Below are 18,011 nucleotides of genomic sequence, written 5' to 3'. Positions count from 1 at the left end.
ATACTCCTCACCACGGTAGAGGATGCAGTTATTGGGACATGCATGTATCTTTTGGATTTCTAATCCTAAAGGGCAGACTATCTGTTTTGTTTCGTACGTAGTGACAGGCAATTCGTTATCCTTCGGAAGCATCTTCTTTTGGATTTTCAGTAACTCCCTAAATCTCTTGTCAGATACATCATTCTTTGCCTCCCATTACAGCAATTCTAGTGTAGTACCCAACCTTTTCTGTCCCGCATCACAAGTTGGGTATAGCAATTTCTTGTGATCCTCTAGCATGCGCTCGAACTTGATCTTCTTCTTTTCACTTTTGCATTCTCTTTGTATGCCACGAATGGCCTGACCAAGATCATCAGCAGGCTCATCTTCTGCCACTACCTCTTCTTTAGCTTCCCCCATTGCAGTATCATTGAAGGCACCATATTCAGCAATAATGTCATCATTGTCCCATTGTTCTTCTTCACCTTCTTCTATTACAACCCCGGTTTCTCCGTGTTTCGTCCAATAAATATAGTTTGACATGAAACCTGACTTCAATAAGTGTGAATGAAGACAAATATAGTTTGGCATGAAACCTGACTTTCATAAATCATCGTGTTTATTTGCCTCGGCCACACGTAAGAAAGAATGCACGCCCTTAATGAACTCTTGGGAGCGGCGATCAGCATTGTACATCCAATGTCGGCTCATCTGCATTACATGACATACATACCATATTAAAACCTAAAACATAATTAGTTAATTATAAGGCATGCATGCCACCACACAAGGTATTAATTTATGAAAGTCTCGCTACAATGTAGACAATCCTAACTACCAGTAAAAAAACTAAAGCTAAAATGCACTTCAGCATCATAAGGATTTCGCGACCAATCCCAACTAAAATAGATAGATCATGCGTTTGTTCAACATCTATAGGCTTCTTCCGCAGGATCACTGCCTCACCAGCCACCGTAGCCGCCTGTGCAAGAGAGTTTTGCACGTGTTCAACATACTCTTCCTCCCAGTACCAGCTTGAACATCCAGTACCATCCCACTGAAATTAAAACAAAAAATTAGAACTTTAATCATAATCATTATGAAAATAAGTATAAATTAACCATAATCATCAAATTCGACAAAATAACTTACATTACGATCTGGACACTTGTAGAAGATACGGCCTTTGTTGGGACACTCCTTCCTCACCCGGTACTCCATCACAATCTTCTCCTCACACTTGCCGCATACAATGAGAGGGAGGTCCGGCCTCAGTCGCTTTAGAACCCGATGAGAGGCCGAGGACCCAGAAGCAGTTGTCATCTACTCTCTATACTCATTTTTAATATAATATAAATTTCTTATTTTATAAACAAATAAAATTAAAAAAACTCTAAAATTCTCTATATCTCTAAACATGAAGTTTGCTATGCATGCTAGAAATGAAACTGAATACTAGTTTTGAATAACTACTTTAACCTTCCTTCATCCAAATATGTAAATTTTAAAGTGATTTTAAGCTTAAATGGCTTACAAATAAAAAAAATTCCACCATAAAAAACCACATATATCTAGTCTATAAAATGAGATATGCTACTGATGAAATATGAGAGTATAAAGTTGGTAACCTTTATAACCGAAGAATCGATAGAGGAATCGAAAAATCTTGTGATTATCGGCGATGAGGAAGAAGAGAGATCGGCGATGAAGCAAGAAAACACTAAGCTCAAAGTGGCTCGGGCTTGGGTAGGAAAAAATGCTATATAGGAGGGGACTTTTAGTCCCGGTTGGAGCTACCAACCGGGACTAAAGGTCCCTTTCTAGTTCTGGACGGAGCCTCCAGCCAGGAGTAGACTTTTACTCCCGGTGGGAGATACCAACCAGGAGTAAAAATTAACATTTAGTCCCGGTTGATAGCTTCAACCGGGACTAAAGGTCCCCTGCAGCAAAAGCCTGCCGCAGTAGCCATTGGACAGGGACCTTTAGTCCCGATTGGAGCTACAAACCAGAACTAAAGATCTCTTTAGTCCCGAACGCGAAAAATACCGGAACTAAAATCAAATTTCGAGGCGGTATCCAATGTCGTTTTCTACCGGTGTGAGTAGCATCGTCGTCTCGTTTTCTTTCCGCATCGATGGGATGGTGGACACGACCAAAGAGATCCAGTTCAGAACGAGTGGGCTCATCGCACCATTAGCTGGTTAAACTTTCTGCTTTCGCTGCTGGCGGGCTGCGGTTGCACCGACGGAGGACTACCGACTGACCGACAGATGATGAGCTGCTGAGCTGAAACTTTTTTTTTTTTGAGGAGTTGCTTTTTTTGAGCAGGCGGTCCGCGTCGATTGATTCATGCGCCCAGCCCATCTTTCGTCCAGTAGGCTCGATAAGCCGGCCCACATGAAGAAGAACAAGTGAAGGACGTCAGAGCCCAGACTTCTTCGGAGCCTAGCCCATGTATCTCTACGATAGGTACGGAGCCCGCGACGAGACGAGACGAGCCGGACGGACCGAATAGCGAACGCAAGCAGGAGCCACCAGTTTCCACCGCACGTCCGCACCCCTCTTCGCTCCGGTCCGGCGAGTGAGTCGTCCTGCCGCCGGTATCCATGGCGGCGGTGGTGCGCGGCGTCTTGAGGGGCATCAAGGAGAAGGGACTCACCAACTTCATCCGCGACGTCCGCGACGAAGGATACTTGTAACCCCTCAACTCCCGTCAATATCTTCTCCCCTGCGCAGATCAGATGGGCCCCATTTCGATTACGATCTCGATCCAGATCTCTCCTCTCTTCCCTTGCTTTATATTATAGATAGATTCCTCACCGCTAGTATTTTTTGTTTGTTGCGGATCTGACGGACTAGTTTCCAACTTTTAATTTGTTTCGATTCTGCTATTCCTGCGGTGTGCGCTCTAGCCTCTGGGACGGGGAAAATTACAAGTAGGGTTCCTCTCCAGATACCTTTGAATCGCTATTTGGTCCACCATAGTGTCTAGGATAATTCTTAGCTCACACAACACCACAATGGCAAAATCACTCATGCCGCATAACACCACAATCACTTACGCTGCATATGCATGTGTGGATTCATTTCAGGTATAAATCAACTAAAATGTCAGTTTACTCGTGTGCAACATATAGCATACATTGCTTGCTTGCCACTGCTTGTTAGATTGATCCATTCCACAGCCACCTGTATATATCTTTCCTGCATGTCTCGAATTTTTATATGATGAAGTAAGTCCAAGACTATATGAACTAGGCATGTAGCCTTGTATATTGTAGAGCAACTTTTTTAGACTGTCGGCAAACCTAGTGTCATGGTTCATACCAATTTTGTCGGTGCAGAAAGTGATCACGTAAATGTTTGTAGTTTTGCCATACGTTGTGATCGGAGGTGGTCTAGCACTCAATGATACAGGGTTTATACTGGTTCAGGCAACGTGTCCTACGTCCAGTTTGAGTCGGTCGGTGACTTTATTCCTGAACCCAGGTGCTCGAAGTTTGCAGTGGGGTTACAAACGAGAAGGAGAAAGATGGAGGCTACAAGAGGTCCGGTCGGACTCTGGTCAGAGGGACTGAGAGTGATGAGAACTCTGCTATGCGCTATTTGTTCGAGCGTGTGCTCGAGGTTTGAACCTGGTGGTTCTGTTGCTGAGTACTAGTGAACTTGATCGACCTGAATCCACTTATATGTTGGAAGAGATGGCATCCCCTTTTATAGATGAAGATGATGTCCTTACAAGTGAAAGGCAGGGAGTACGTTCGCTGCTAAGTCTTGTTGCCCATGCCGGCGGGTACAAGATGATGGTAGGCGCCCATAATATTGTTGAATGTTAGATGCACGTGGGAGGTTGCGTCTTCTTCAGGTATGGCAGATGTTGGTACCTACCATATTGTTGATGCTGAGAGGCATGCAGGGGGTTTTATCATGTTTGCTTAGCATGGTAAATGCCGGCGTCCACAACACTGTTGATGCCTCAGAGGCACGTGGGGGGAGCTTTACTGTGTGTCTGGTATGGGAGTTGATGGCGCCCGCAACACTGTAGGGGAAAAAATTTCAGCGCCTACAACACTGCTTGGGCTTTGTCATATCAGGGAGGTTGCAGAGTACTGTCCTGCAGGTGCACAGGGCACGTTCCTCGGTATTGCGGTTGACTTGAGTGCCCTGCCTTACTTTCTCTGTCCGTTCCCTGGTCCTTACCAAGCGGGCGTTCCCGGTCGGTTGGTCCCAGTCGGCTCTGATTGCGCCAGTCGGAGAGGAGCCGTAGGTAGGGGTCCATTGTATTCCCGGTCGGAGGAGCGGCCCGGAGTCGGAAGTGGCGTTTTGGCCAGGCCTTCCGGTCGGAGAGACCGTTCGGAGGCGGGCTAAAGACCGAAGAGAGTGCTCCGGTCGGAGAGGTGGGCCGGAGTCGGAAGTGGGCGTCGTTCCTCCTCGGTCAGGCCTTCCGGTCGGAGATTGGATCGTCTTTCTGGCCTGTCGTCTAGGTTTTTGGGCCGGCCCATGAGTTGCACATTGCTTGCAACATTGTCTATTGGGCCGACCTTTTGTTGGGAAGCCGGTCCATGAGGGACTCCGGGTTTATGAACTCGACAGGAGCCCCCGAGCCCCTGGGCAATTTAGGTAGAATCGTTTAGGGGATTTTTGTCTCGACGGCGGGTGTGCGCGAGTGCACCAGCGGGTGTACCCCCGAACCCCCGGGCGATTCGGGCAGAATCGTCTGGGGGGTTTTTCGTGTTGCCAGCAGGGGAAGTTTTTGTTTCGTCAACGAGCGCACCCGCGGGTGTAGCCCCTGAGACCCCGGGTGATTCGGGCAGAATCGCATAGGGGGTTTTGTCAGCGGGCGTGTGTGCGTGTATTTTAGTCGAGTCAGTTATTTTTAGTTTTAGGGATCGAACAAGACGGAGCTCGCGGATCCTGGCGTCGATGCGCACCGTGGGATCGGGCGAGTCGGAGTTGTGGATCCTGGCGTCGGTGCAGCCCGCGCGGCCGAGGCAGTTAGTTTTAGGGATTGGACGAGACAGAGCTCGCGGATCCTAGCGTCGGTGCGCGTCATGGGATCGGGCGAGTCAGAGTCGTGGATCCTGACGTCGGTGCAGCCCGTGCAGCCGAGACAGTTAGTTTTAGGGATCGGACGAGACAGAGCTCGCGGATCCTGGCGTTGGTGCGCGCCGTGGGATCGGGCGAGTCGGAGTCGTGGATCTTGGCGTCGGTGCAGCCCGCGCAGCCGAGGCAATTAGTTTTAGGGATCGGACGAGACAGAGCTCGCGGATCCTAGCGTCGATGCGCGTCGTGGGATCGGGCGAGTCGGAGTCATAGATCCTGGCGTCGGTGCAGCCCGCGCAATCGAGGCAGTTAGTATTAGGGATCGGACGAGACGGAGCTCGCGGATCCTGGCGTCGCTACGCGCCGTGGGAACGTGCAAGTCGGAGTCGTGGATTCTGACGTCGGTGCAGCCCGCGCAGCTGAGGCAGTTAGTCAGTTAGTTTAGTTTTTGGGATCTTGAGCCCCCGAGCCCCGTTGGGCTTTGGTAGGGGTCGGTTTAAGTTTTGTGCGTTACCCCGTCCACGGTTTCTCACAACCGCAGGGGCTGAGCTTTGTCGTTTGCCTCGATCGCTCGGGCTCGAGTGACGCACTCGGTGAGTTCGCTAATGGGTATGATCGAGTGGAATCTGGGTCCGTCGTTCATGACGGGGTCGACATTGCCCTCTTGTGACATTTCACTGCTCCTTTACCTGCAACCCGACAGATGTCTGGGTCGTTCAGGAGACCGACCTGGGTGGTCTGCTGGCCTCCCCTCGATGGAGATTCTGTGGGCTTAGCGAGAGGTTTAGGATCGAACGAAAAGGTTGAGATGACCCTATCTGCATTGGGGCAGACTGGGCAAGGGCCGCACGGGGTTCATCTGCGTTTTCTCCCCTGGCTCTGTTTGACGTGGGGCGGCCTCGAGCTCTTCGTGGGCCGGCCTTCGAACCCCAATCGGTCGTTGCTCATGTTGAATGAGGCAATTGCCGCTTCGTGACGCAACACGGAGCGTTGTGATGCATTTCACCGCACGTGGGATGGCTTAGTTCCCAAGCCCCTGGGCGATTCAGGGCCCGAATTGTCCGGGGGGTACGGGCGTATGGAATAAATGCGTGTACGAATGTATGAATGATTATATAAAGAAATAGCGGGGGTCGATAGTGTTACCTTGATGACTCGAGTGACGGGGTTTGAAGAGCTCCAATCGGAAACGTCCGACCGGGACCCGTGCTCGTCGTTCGTGACGGAGTCGGCATGGCCTACATGGGGCGTCCCTTTGCTCCTTACATGTCTCTCGGTATTTTCCTGAGCTGTTCGATCGATTTTAGGAAGCTCGATGGTCTCTCCTGGCAGAGATCTCGTTGTTTGGATTTTTTTCAAGTCCCGTCTGGGGAGGCGGAGAGCCGCCTGCGCGTGGTGACGCTTTGGTTTTTGCGCCCGGCGTGCGGTAGTGGTGGGTCATACCCAGGCCACGTCCCGTCTGACTAGGCGTCGTTCCGTCTGACCAGGCGTCGTTCCGTCGGCCAGTGTGCGTCCCATCGGTCGGGGTGCGTCCTATCGTTTTTCATCCGCATTGAATGGGGGAAGGGAGAGTTTTTCGCTCTGATCTTTTGCCCTTCTTCAGCTGTCGCGTTTTCTCCTTAAATAGGGGGAGGGAGAGGGCTTTTCGTCGCAATCCTTTACCTGTTCTCCAACTATTGCCTCTCCTCCTTCCACCTCACCGAGAGTGCCTATATGCCGCGGTGGTTCCTAAGTGAGAGAGAGGGTAAGCGAGGGGGAGGACTTATAGATCCTTTCGTGAATCCGGAGCGCGATGTCGAGCTGGAGGCTGCCCGAGGCGGCGCTGGCCGTCTTTGCCTGAGAAGGGGTGGCTTCCGTCGAAGGAGGTGGCGTGCTGGATTCATCTGCGAGGCCTTTTTCGGGATGGAGCCGTGTGTGGATTTTTTCCGGTGGATCTTCACCGGACGAGCCTTGTCGGAGGGGAAGTTGCCCAGGATCGTGCTGGTGGAGGGTTCCGTGCCTGCAGCTGCTCAGGTTGGCCAGTTCATAATGTTTTATGAGATCTCTTCTAGCCATGGTGGCCATACCTCGGTGGCAGCATCCCTGCCCAGGAGCTGCCTCGACTGCATGAGAAGGTTAGGAGCTCCATGCTCTTCTACTGAGCATCTATGGGTGCGACGCCCTTGAGGTACCCGTTGCGCTCGCCGAAGTTGAGGGAGCGGAACCGGGCGGGGCCCCTGTGGTGGTGGTTATGTCCGGCGGCGTGTGTCGTGGCCTCTCCTTTGGCGTCAGGCGATGTCGTCGAGCGGCCGCAGTAGTATTTGTAGTAGTAGTTAGAAAATGTAATAATTGAGTTCGTGGGTGAGCCCCCGTGTGAGCAGTTTTTGTATTAATGAATACATCAGTTCTGTTTTTGTGATATCCGTTTCTTGTTTTTATCTTAGCATAGCTTTTGTTTTTGTCCTTTCTTTTCCGCACCTGCTCGTTAGTTCCGTAGGCTGCAGCTTTTAAGAACCTGGGCATGGCCCACGGGGCTCGGCTGCTCGTAACCGTAGGTCGTGGCGGGGTGCGTTCGGTTAGGAGTAAGAACAAAGTCACGTAGGGCAATCAAAGGAATGGAATGCGCTTCCGTTCGGGGACAAGGTTGTTACCATGTGATAGTAAAAAAGAGAGGTATTATTTAGTATTGTACCCTCATGGAGCCTCCGAGTGACCCGGGTTGAAAGTGTTCGGGCTGGGGTGCTTTACAGGAGCAAGTGTTTTGACTAAAAAGCGGTTTGACCAAATTTAGGGAAAAAACGACGTAGCTGTTCAATGTTCCAAGTGTTGGCGAGAATGTTGCCGTTGTCGTCCCCCAGTTGATAGGCGTCCGGTCGGATTACTTTGGTTACCGTATAGGGTCCTTCGCTTGGTGGAGAGAGTTTGTGTTTTTTCTTCGTTGATTGGGTCCTCCAGAGCACGAGATCACCGACTTCGAGGATTGTCCCCGTGATCTTCCTTTCGTGGTACCTGCGGAGAGTTTGTTGGTAGCGAGCGGAGCGGATGACGGTCGTCTCGCGGGCCTCCTCGAGTAGGTCGACTGCATCTTGCTGAGCCTCCGTGACTCGGTCACGGTAGAAATCCTTCACTCTTGGGGCGCCGTGGTCGAGGTCAGAGGGCAGCACTGCTTCAGCTCCGTAGGCCAGGAAGAAAGGTGTGAACCCTGTGGATCGGTTTGGGGTCGTTTTTAGGCTCTAGAGGATTGTTGGGACCTCTGCAACCCATCGCCCGACGTACTTGATGAGTCGGTCGAAGATGCGTGGCTTAAGTCCTTGGAGGACCATGCTATTGGCACACTCGACCTGACTGTGACCGTTAGTATGTGGGTGTCCGACCAAGGCCAGTCGATCCTGATGCCATATCCATCACTGAAGTTTAGGAACTTTTTTCTGGTGAAGTTAGTCTCGTGGTCAGTGATAATACAGTTAGAAACGCCGAACCGGTAGATGATGTCGAGGAAGAATTTGACCGTCTTTTCTGAGTGGATGTTGGTGATGGGTTTGGTCTCTATCCACTTGGTGAACTTATCGACTGCTACGAGTAGGTGAGTGAAGCCGCTCGGGCCCTTTTTGAGGGGTCCTACCATGTCGAGGCCCCAGACCACGAATGGCTAGGTGATGGGGATGGTTTAAAATTCCTGTACCCGCAAATGAGTTTGCCGAGCATAGAATTGACGTCCTTCACACCTGCAGACGACCTCCTCTGCATCTCGTAGTGTGATGGGCCAGTAAAAACCTTGGTGAAAGACATTTCCGATCAGCGACCTCGGGGCCGCGTGATGTCCGCAGATCCCGGCATGGACCTCGAGGAGAAGCTGCTTCCTCTTGTTGGTGGGGATGCAGTTCATGAGCACCCCCGATGGATTCCGTTTGTAGAGTTCGTCACCGAGCGCGACGAAGGTCTTGGCGCGTTGAGCGATCTGTCGAGCGTCAGTCCTTTCGGGCGGGAGAACCTCCTCGAGGAGGTAGGCGAGTAGCGGCGCTCGCCGGTCGGTTTGATTGAGTGCCAATACGGCGACGTTAGCAGGCGACATCGTCATAGAGGCACTGGGGTCGGAGCCCCCGGGCGCCGGCTTGGCGTCGGGGTGTGTCTGGATCGGACCTTCCAGGACGCGGGCAGACGGCTCGTGGAGATCGTTGATGAAGACCCCGCTCGGGGATGGATCCCGTCTGGCGGCCAATTTTGCGAGAAAATCGGCGGCATCATTGTCCTTTCGGGGGACGTGATGCAGCTCGATTCCTTGGAATTTGTCCTCGAGCTTGCGCACCTCTTGGCAATATGTTGCCATGAGGGGGCTTTTGCAGGAGGACTCCTTTATGACCTGATCGACGACCAGCTCTGAGTCGCCATGAACGTAGAGTCGTGTAGCACCAAGTTCGATGGCGATGCGTAGTCCGTTGATGAGGGTCTCGTACTCCGCGGCGTTGTTTGAGGCTGAAAAGTGGAGGCGGCTGGCATAGCGGAGCCTACTCCTGTCTGGGGAGATCAGATGCACTCCAGCCCCCGATTCGGGCGCCATAACAGACCCGTCGAAGTACATTGTCCAATACTTGTGGGTGACGTCTGGGGTCGGTAGCTGGACCTCCGTCCATTCGGCAACAAAATCCCCGAGAGCTTGAGACTTAATGGCGGTACGGGGGATATACCTGATGTCGTGGCCCATGAGTTCGAGTGCCCATTTGGAGATCCGTCCCGCGGCGTCGCGGTTGCGGACGATGTCTCCGAGTGGGTATGAAGTGACGACCGCGACTTCCTGGTCGTGAAGTAGCGTAGGAGCTTCCGGGTCGCCATCAGCACGGCGTATATGAGTTTCTGCACCTGGGGGTACCGGACCTTGGGGTCGGTGAGTATCTCCCCGATGAAGTATACGGCCCGCTGGACATTAAGGTGGTGTCCCGGTTCCTCCCTCGATGACCAGGGCGGCGCTTACCACATGGTTGCTGGCCGCGACGTAGAGGAGGGGTTCTCCCCGTTCGGGAGCGACGAGAATTGGGGCCGACGTCAGGGACGCTTTGAGGCTTTCCAGAGCCTGCTGAGCTTCCTCAGTCCAGACGAAGACGTCCGTCTTTTTGAGGAGCTTGTAGAGTGCCATCCCTCCTTCGCCGAGCCGAGAGATGAACCGGCTCAGAGCGGCCAGACAGCCGGTAAGCCTTTGCACGCCCTTGACGTTGCGTATGGGGCCCATGTTGGAGATGGCCGTGATTTTTTCGGGGTTGGCCTCGATGCCGCGCTCAGACACAATGTATCCTAGCAGCTTCTCTTTGGAACCCCGGAAACACATTTCTCGGGATTCAATTTGATATTGAACCTTCGGAGGTTCGTGAACGTTGCGGCCAAGTTTGCGATCAGGTCGCAGCTTGAGCCGTTTTGACCACTATGCCATCAATATAGACGACGATCGTTGGTCTCGGCCGCTCGGCTTGATCAGGCTGATCAAGCGGGTCGATTTGGTCGGCGAAGCATTGCTGCATGCATCTTTGGTAGGTGGCGCCAGCGTTCTTCAGGCCGAAAGGCATGGTTACGTAGCAGTACGAACCATACGAGGTGATGAACGAGGTTGCGAGCTGATCGGACTCTTTCATCGCGATCTGGTGATAGCACGAGTATGCATCCAGAAAGGAGAGGATCTCGCAACCCGAGGTGGAGTCGACTATCCTATTTGGCAGGAAGCTGGGTCCCGATCCGCACCGTCTTGGTTGGGTCGGTGGGGTCGATTCCCACCGTCTTGGTTTCCTCGAGTGGGCGGAAGGTCGTCGAGGAGTTTGGTTTGTTGCAGTCTGGGACTGCTAGGGTCGACGACTCCCTGAGCCGCGGAGGCTCGGACGAGTTGATGACCGCGGTGGCGAGCTCGAAATGCTCGCGGTCGCACGTGAAGGCGTGCGAGAAGGCGCTGCTCACGGTGATGACGCCGTTCGGTCCCGGCATCTTCAGCTTGAGGTAGGTGTAGTTGGGGATTATCATGAATTCGGCGTAGTATGGCCGCCCCAAGACGGCGTGGTAGAACCCTAGAAAGTCCACCACTTCGAAGGTGAGGACCTCCGAGTGGAAGTTGGCTTGGTTGCCAAACGTGACGGGCATGTCGATCTGCCCGAGCGGGTATGCCTGCGCTTCCGAGATCACCCCGTGGAAGGGAGAGCCCGCTAGACGGAGTTCCGACCGGGGGATGCGCATGGCGTCGATGGTGTCGACGTAGAGGATGTTAAGGCCACTGCCTCCGTCCATCAGCACCTTGGTGAGGCGCTTCTTGCGGACGATGGGGTCGACGACGAGCGGGTAACGTCCTGGTCTCGCGACGTGGGAGGGATGGTCCCTTTGATCGAAGGTGATCGGAGATTCCGACCAGCTGAGGAGGAGGGGACGGCCGTCTCGGCGGCGCATGCCTCCCTATAGCGCACCTTGTGCTGGCGCTTGGACCAGATGGCGTCGGATCCGCCGAAGATCATGATGCATTCCTCAGGATCGGGGAAGCCGTCTCCGTCCTTACCCGCCGTGCCTCCTTTCTTGGCTGTCGGCTCTTTGCCGTCTGCTTCTTTCGGCCTGTCGTATGAAACGTTTGAGGAGCTCGCAGTTCTTGTAGAGGTGTTTGATGGGGTAACGTGGTTGGTGCACGGGCTGTCCATGAGCTTGTTGAAGTGGTCAGGCAGTCCCTGTTAGGGCTGCTTGCCCGTGCGATCAGCCGTGGCGACCAACGCGGTGTTGTCGGATCGGCGCCGATCCTTTTTGTTCTTCTTGCCCCTCTGTGTGGAGGGGCCCTTGTCTTGGTCCGTGCGCTTGGCCTTGTCTTTGTCTCGGCCTTCGTTGAAGACCGCTCCGACCGTCTTCTCGCCGGAGGCGTGGTTAGTGGCGACGTCGAGTAGGTCGCGGGTGGTACGGGGCTTCAGGCAGCCAAGCTTGTGGATCAGGGACTCGCAGGTCGTTCCGGAGAGGAATGCGCGGATGACGTCCGCGTCGACGACATCAGGGAGGGAGTTGCATCGTTGGGAGAACCTTTGGATGTAATCCCGCAGGGACTCGCTGGACTCCTGCTGGCAGCTCTTGAGGTCCCAGGAGTTACTAGGGCGGACATACGTCCCCTAGAAATTTCTGACGAAGACCCTCTCGAGGTCCGCCCAGTCGCGGATGCTGTCGTTCGGGAGAAATTCAAGCCATGCCCGAATATATTCCCTCACGCAGATGGGGAGATACTGAATGATGAAATAGTCATCATCCACTCCTCCGGCTCGGCAGGCGAGCCGGAAATCCTTGAGCCAATATCGGGGTTTGTCTCCCCGGTGTACTTGGTGATGTTGGTTGGCGGTCGAAAGCACTGTGGGAACGGCGCTCTCCGGATACGCCAGTCAAAGGCCCGTCGTCCCGGGCCCTCAAGGATGGGACTCTGGTCATTTGGCCGACGACCATGCCTAGGGCGCGTTTCACCGCTCCCCTCGATGGTTCGGCCGGGATCCGTGTCGCCTGCCCTCACACCGCCCGGTGGACGTCATCATCATGCCGGGCCTGATGCCGGTTGCTGATGACGCTGCGAGCGTCTCGGTGCGGACCGGGCCTGATGTCGGTGCGGAGCAGGCGCTAGGTCGGACCACGGCGCAGCTGCTGCCTCCCGAGCCGCGCTCGGCAGCTGTAGCGGTGAGCGGATGGAGCGATCCGTCTGGCGCGTTTCCGCTCCCTCAGTGGGGAGAGAGGGCGCATGTCGGAGTCGCGATGCGGAGCTTTCCGCCTGTTGAACGGCGGCGGCTTCTACCAGCGCCCGGAGGTTCCAGTAGACCGCCCGCTCCTGGGGTTCGACGGGCTCGGGAACGCCGCGCAGAAGTATTGCCGCAGCGGCGATGTTTTGTCTAGCCCGAGTGAACTGTGGGGGGTCGTTCCCCTCATTCATGATGTCGCGTTGGACCTGGCGGGCGCGACCCCGGGCGTCGTCCGTCGGGTCATGCGCATGGGGCGCAACGTGCTGCACCGAGCGCGCCAGCGCAGGCGGCGGCTGGTTCTGCCACTGTTGTCGTAGCTCCTCGGCGTGCCCTTGTGCGAGCGCGAGGGCCCCCGCACGTGGGTCCGGAGGGGTGTGAGTCTGCACAGACTCCGCAACCACCAGTGGCTATTCCGGAACGTCCGCCATAGCGCACTCCCGGGACGGACGGTGGCTAGGTGCCACATCGCCAATGCTGGAGCCGTCGCTCTCACCCTCGTCATCCGGGAGTTCGTGGAAAGTGCTAGCATAGCTCGCTATTCCTACGAATTCGGATGTGAGAGGGGTTGGTGCCAGCGTCCTTCGGAGCCCTCGAGCGCACGCGTCCGCGGGGGACGCGAGGTCGCAGGGGAACCGATCGTACGGTGTTCGTGGTGCGGACAATATGGTCCCTCCGGATAATCGGCGGGAGATAGTAAATAGAGAGTAAATAACAGTATGCACATTACTCACAACGGGGTTTGAGCAGAGAGTTTGCTCGGAATGAAGCGCAGATGCCTCGTCGTTGAAGTCGTCGTGCATCCCGGAGCCGATGGAGGGCGCCCCTCCGACGGGCGCCGGAATGAGTGCCTCCCCGCGGAGGTGTAGTACACCGAGCCGGTCGGCGAGGAAGTCTAGACTTCTAAAGAGGAAGGCCTGGGATGGCTCGAAGACGTGTGGAACCCACATCCCAACAGGTGGTAGTGTGGGAAACTCCAGTGAGCCGAAGCGAGTCGTATCGCTTGAGCCCGCCATGGCGAAGGTGGCGGAAAAGTGAGCCTTTCGATGATCAAAAAGTGTTAGCGTCTTCCCTACGGACGATGCCAACTGTCGGTGCAGAAAGTGACCAACACGTAAATATTTGTAGTTTTGCCGTACGTTGTGATCGGAAGTGGCCTAGCACTCAATGATATAGGGTTTATACTGGTTCAGGCAACGTGCCCTACGTCCAGTTTGAGTCGGTCGGTGACTTTATTCCTGAACCCAAGTGCTCGAAGTTTGCAGTGGGGTTACAAACGAGAAGGAGAAAGATGGGGGCTACAAGAGGTCCGGTCGGGCTCGGGTCAGAGGGACCGAGAGCGACGAGAACTCCGCTATGTGCTATGTGTTCAAGTGTGTGCCCGAGGTTTGAACCTGGTGGTTCTGTTGCTGAGTATTAGTGAACTTGATCGACCTGAATCCACTTATCTGTTGGAAGAGCGCATCCCTTTTATAGATGAAGGGATGGCCTTACAAGTGAGAGAGGGGGGGTACGTTCGTTGCTAAGTCTTGCTGCCCACGCCGGAGGGTACAAGATGATGGTAGGCGTCCATAATACTGTTGAATGTCAGATGTACATGAGGGGTTGCGTCGTCTTCTTCAGGTATGGTAGATGTCGGTACCTGCCATATTGTTGATGCCGAGAGGCATGCAGGGGGTTTTACCATGTTCGCCTGGTACGGTAAATGCCGGCGCCCACAACACTGTTGATGCCTCAGAGGCACGTGGGAGGAGCCTTACCGTGTTTGTCTGGTATGGGAGTTGATGGCGTCCACAACACTGTAGGGGAAAATGTCGGCGCCTACAACATTGCTTGGGCTCTGTCATGTTAGGGAGGTTGCAGAGTACTATCCTGCAGGTGTACAGAGCACGTTCCTCGGTATTGCGGTTGACTTGAGTGCCCTGTCTTACTTTCTGTGTCCGTTCCTTGGTCCTTACCGAGCGGGTGTCCCCGGTCGGTTGGTCCCAGTCGGCTCTGATTGCGTCAGTCGGAGAGGAGCCGTAGGTAGGGGTCCGGCGTATTCCCGGTCGGAGGAGTTGCCCAGAGTCGGAAGTGGCGTTTTGGCCAGGCCTTTCGGTCGGAGAGACCGTCCGGAGGCGGGCTGGAGACCGAAAAGAGTGCTCCGGTCGGAGTGGTGGGCCGGAGTCGGAAGCGGGCGCCGTTCCTCCTCGGCCAGGCCTTCCGATTGGATCGTCCTTCTGGCCTGTCGTCTAGGTTTTTGGGCCGGCTCATGAGTTGCGCATTGCTCGCCACGTTGTCTGTCGGGCCGAGCTTTTGTTGGGAAGTCGGTCCATGAGGGATCTCGGGTTTATGAACCCGACAAATTCCTTCCTGGTGTTCATGCATTCTTCTTTCTTGTCTTCTGTTGTATACCTTAGTACCACGTACATGTTCAGTCAGATCAAACTGCTTGACCAGACATTGCAAATTATGGTAATTAGTAGTGATAGCAACAGAATCTGCTACTCCATGTGCCAACAATTAGTGTAATCAATCTTGATGGGCTATACTTGGTTCAAAACAATGATTACTTACAGATTTCCACTTTCACCTGGAGTCCTTCAAAACGACACAGTATACCACCAATTTCAATTTTAACTGTTTACAGTAGCCATGAAAGTTTGGCTGTCTTGTTTTATAATCCTTTACTTTTCTGCAATGGTGTGTCACCATATAAATTGTGTGTCACATGTTTCTATTTCGAGGAATTGTTTTTGTGTCATGCCTGATATGAGTTCTCCAGTTTTGGAGACATAGCTAAACTCTACAGTGCAGATGTAAATGCGTTGTTGCCATATTCTAACATCTTGTTATTTACAGCAAATGCCTTCTGGATGGGAACCTTTTGTAAGTGGCCACCTACCTGTCCTCCATTTTCAAGGAATGGGTGTGGTTATGTGTCTCAGCTGTCAGCACAGCTAATCTCTTTTTTTTTTCAGGCAAACGAAAATTCACAATATTGGCGCAACACTTGTAGGAGTTGACAAGTTTGGAAACAAATACTATGAGAAACTACATGACACTCAATATGGTGAGTAAACTCTGTTCTGCTAGTTGATGTGCCATGGTTGTTTTTATTGTGAAATTATTATGTGATTCGAATTTAGATCATGAAAGCAGTAGACTGTCATTGGCAGCAATTGTATTTCACCTCTTTTTTTTTTCTTCTCGATTCTCAAACCTATTAGATAAATACCTTAGCTGTTATTCCTTTGGGCTTCACTTCACTGATGTGCATGTATTTGTAGGAGCAAAATATCTCTTGCATTGCTGGTCATTCCGCCTTGATAGTACACTAGAACACTAAGCATGGTAAATTTTGCAGGGAGGCATAGGTGGGTAGAATATGCAGAGAAAGGTCGTTACAATGCATCCCAAGTGCCTCCTGAATGGCATGGATGGCTGCACCACATCACAGATAGCACTGGGGATAAGGCAAGTTTCCCTCCATGTTATTTGCTTTAATTCCTGAATAGTGTTCATGCTTCAGTCTTCTGACGTGCTTGCAACGGTGCTTGATGCCTTGTTTCTTTGCCTTGATTGTGTGAAGTGACTTTACAATTGAGCACCAGTATTGATGATTTGGGATTTTGTTTAATATAGATGAATAAAATTTGGTTTCTCGGAAACACTTCATGTTTTTTTGTCACCCACATTTTTGGGCTATTTGCCTGAGGGGATGTGGGTGTCTATTTCATTTGCTGCAAGGAGCTTCAAGGCGATATCTTAATTAGTATCTGAAAATCAAAATTGGTTAAGCTGATTTGGTGTCTTTTTTATTTTTCCTGTGTTGCAGCTCCTGAACCAGAAGACTGCTAGGTACCTTGTAGAGCACAAGCAGAACTACTCCGGTGAGGGTGAAGAGCTGATCTACCACTCCAAGGGGCATGCTTTGAATCCGGGGCAAAGGGACTGGACGAGGTATCAGCCCTGGGAGCCAAAGAAAGAGCAAGCCTAGCTCCTGAGTATGTGGGGAAGCTGCTGAAATGTTTGCGTTTTCTTGCATTGGGCCAGGTATCACCGAGCTGAATAGCCTCTGGGTTGTTGCTTGGACTGGGCCCAAATAATGTTGTTCTGAATCCCAATACTGTATAATTCGATCATCTTTTGACATTGAAATGTTGTTGTTACTGCTGTAAAAGCAGCTTTGGGGAATATCTCATGCAGTTGTTACTGCCTTCGGTTATCTCTGAAATTGTACGAGAGAATAACAGGTCTGGTTGAGGGAGCTGTCTACCCAGCTGTTGGGTGGTGTTTGGACACCTCACACTTGAATTTCATGACCATGGATGAAGATCCAACGCTCTACGGCTTTCTTGTCCATCTCTTTACTTATTCGTACCATGAACCATTTCTCCGGTTTCTACCTCCGACAACCATCGTCAAAGCTTTTTGGGCTGAACTGCATGTCAATCAACTTCTATCTATATGATTTGGGAGGTATTTGGGTCGATATTAGTTAATTTTTCATACAAGCATCTCACAACTCATATGGATTGATGTGCTGCTAAACAAACTATCACTGCCTCTACCCACGTCATCGCACCAACATGATTTTGCGGCGGCATCACCTTGATGCTTCTGTCCCGTTCTTAGCAGCCGGAGGCCAATGTTTCTGATTCAGAAACATTTACGTTATCATACTGGTAGAATTTTGGCTGAAACTGGCTGAAACTGTTCTAGCTGAATTGTTGTGAGAGAAAGACACTGTTGCAGCTGAAAAAAGAAGCCGAACAAGCCGAATATGGGGTAAGCCGAACGGGGCCATTATAAATTATTACCTAAAGTTCTTGTTTCTGTTCCCATTCCATGTTTATATTAACCTGACTACTAAGGCCCCACCCGCCTACCTCATCTTTGTCAAGGCATCACCGAGACACTAAAACCCTTACCCATCCAACCATCGCTGCGATGCTCTCACCCCTGCCCACCCAACCATCTTTCTCCTCTTTCCAATGTCATTGCCACTCTCATCACCGCCGCCGTCGGTCTAGCCTTTTGTCCTACATTTATCTCTTTTTTTACGTCCATCAGAATCCTGGCCCAAGACCCAAAACCTCGAACCTTAGCCTTGTCGTAGGTGTTGTCAAGGTTGGAAGAGACAGCCTTGCTGCTCAAACCGGACAGATCAAAGATTGATTTGGGCATAAATCAGGCAGAAGAGGAATTGAGTATTGAATGTCACCGAAACACTTGAATTATCTTGTGGATTCCTGTTTCCAATGATCGGAGTGAGATACTTGTTGGACCGCTATGTGAAGAGAGCTGGAG

At 52.4% G+C, this 18,011-nt stretch overlaps 1 protein-coding gene across 1 annotated transcript; it reads left to right on the top strand.

The window, feature by feature from the left end:
• The first annotated feature begins 2,475 nt into the window (after positions 1-2,475).
• LOC136539572 (probable NADH dehydrogenase [ubiquinone] 1 alpha subcomplex subunit 12) lies at positions 2,476-16,926 on the top strand. The gene is made up of 5 exons (XM_066531542.1): positions 2,476-2,674; positions 15,561-15,587; positions 15,680-15,771; positions 16,066-16,175; positions 16,537-16,926. Exons 1-5 carry the CDS (start codon positions 2,586-2,588, stop codon positions 16,696-16,698), a joined length of 480 nt encoding a protein of 159 aa, XP_066387639.1. The 5' UTR covers positions 2,476-2,585; the 3' UTR covers positions 16,699-16,926.
• The last annotated feature ends 1,085 nt before the right edge of the window (positions 16,927-18,011 follow it).

Source organism: Miscanthus floridulus, chromosome 1 (assembly GCF_019320115.1).
Source record: "Miscanthus floridulus cultivar M001 chromosome 1, ASM1932011v1, whole genome shotgun sequence".
NCBI lineage: Eukaryota > Viridiplantae > Streptophyta > Magnoliopsida > Poales > Poaceae > Miscanthus > Miscanthus floridulus.
The sequence above is the reverse complement of the archived record's forward strand: the minus strand, read 5'-3'. Positions and strand labels throughout refer to the sequence as shown.

Bases quoted from the DNA above. Each gene is read 5' to 3' on its own strand.
- LOC136539572 (XM_066531542.1), top strand. From the start codon at position 2,586: ATGGCGGCGGTGGTGCGCGGCGTCTTGAGGGGCATCAAGGAGAAGGGA. The intron at 2,675-15,560 runs GTAACCCCTCAA...TGTTATTTACAG, and splicing joins GTCCGCGACGAAGGATACTT to CAAATGCCTTCTGGATGGGA. The intron at 16,176-16,536 runs GCAAGTTTCCCT...CCTGTGTTGCAG, and splicing joins CAGATAGCACTGGGGATAAG to CTCCTGAACCAGAAGACTGC.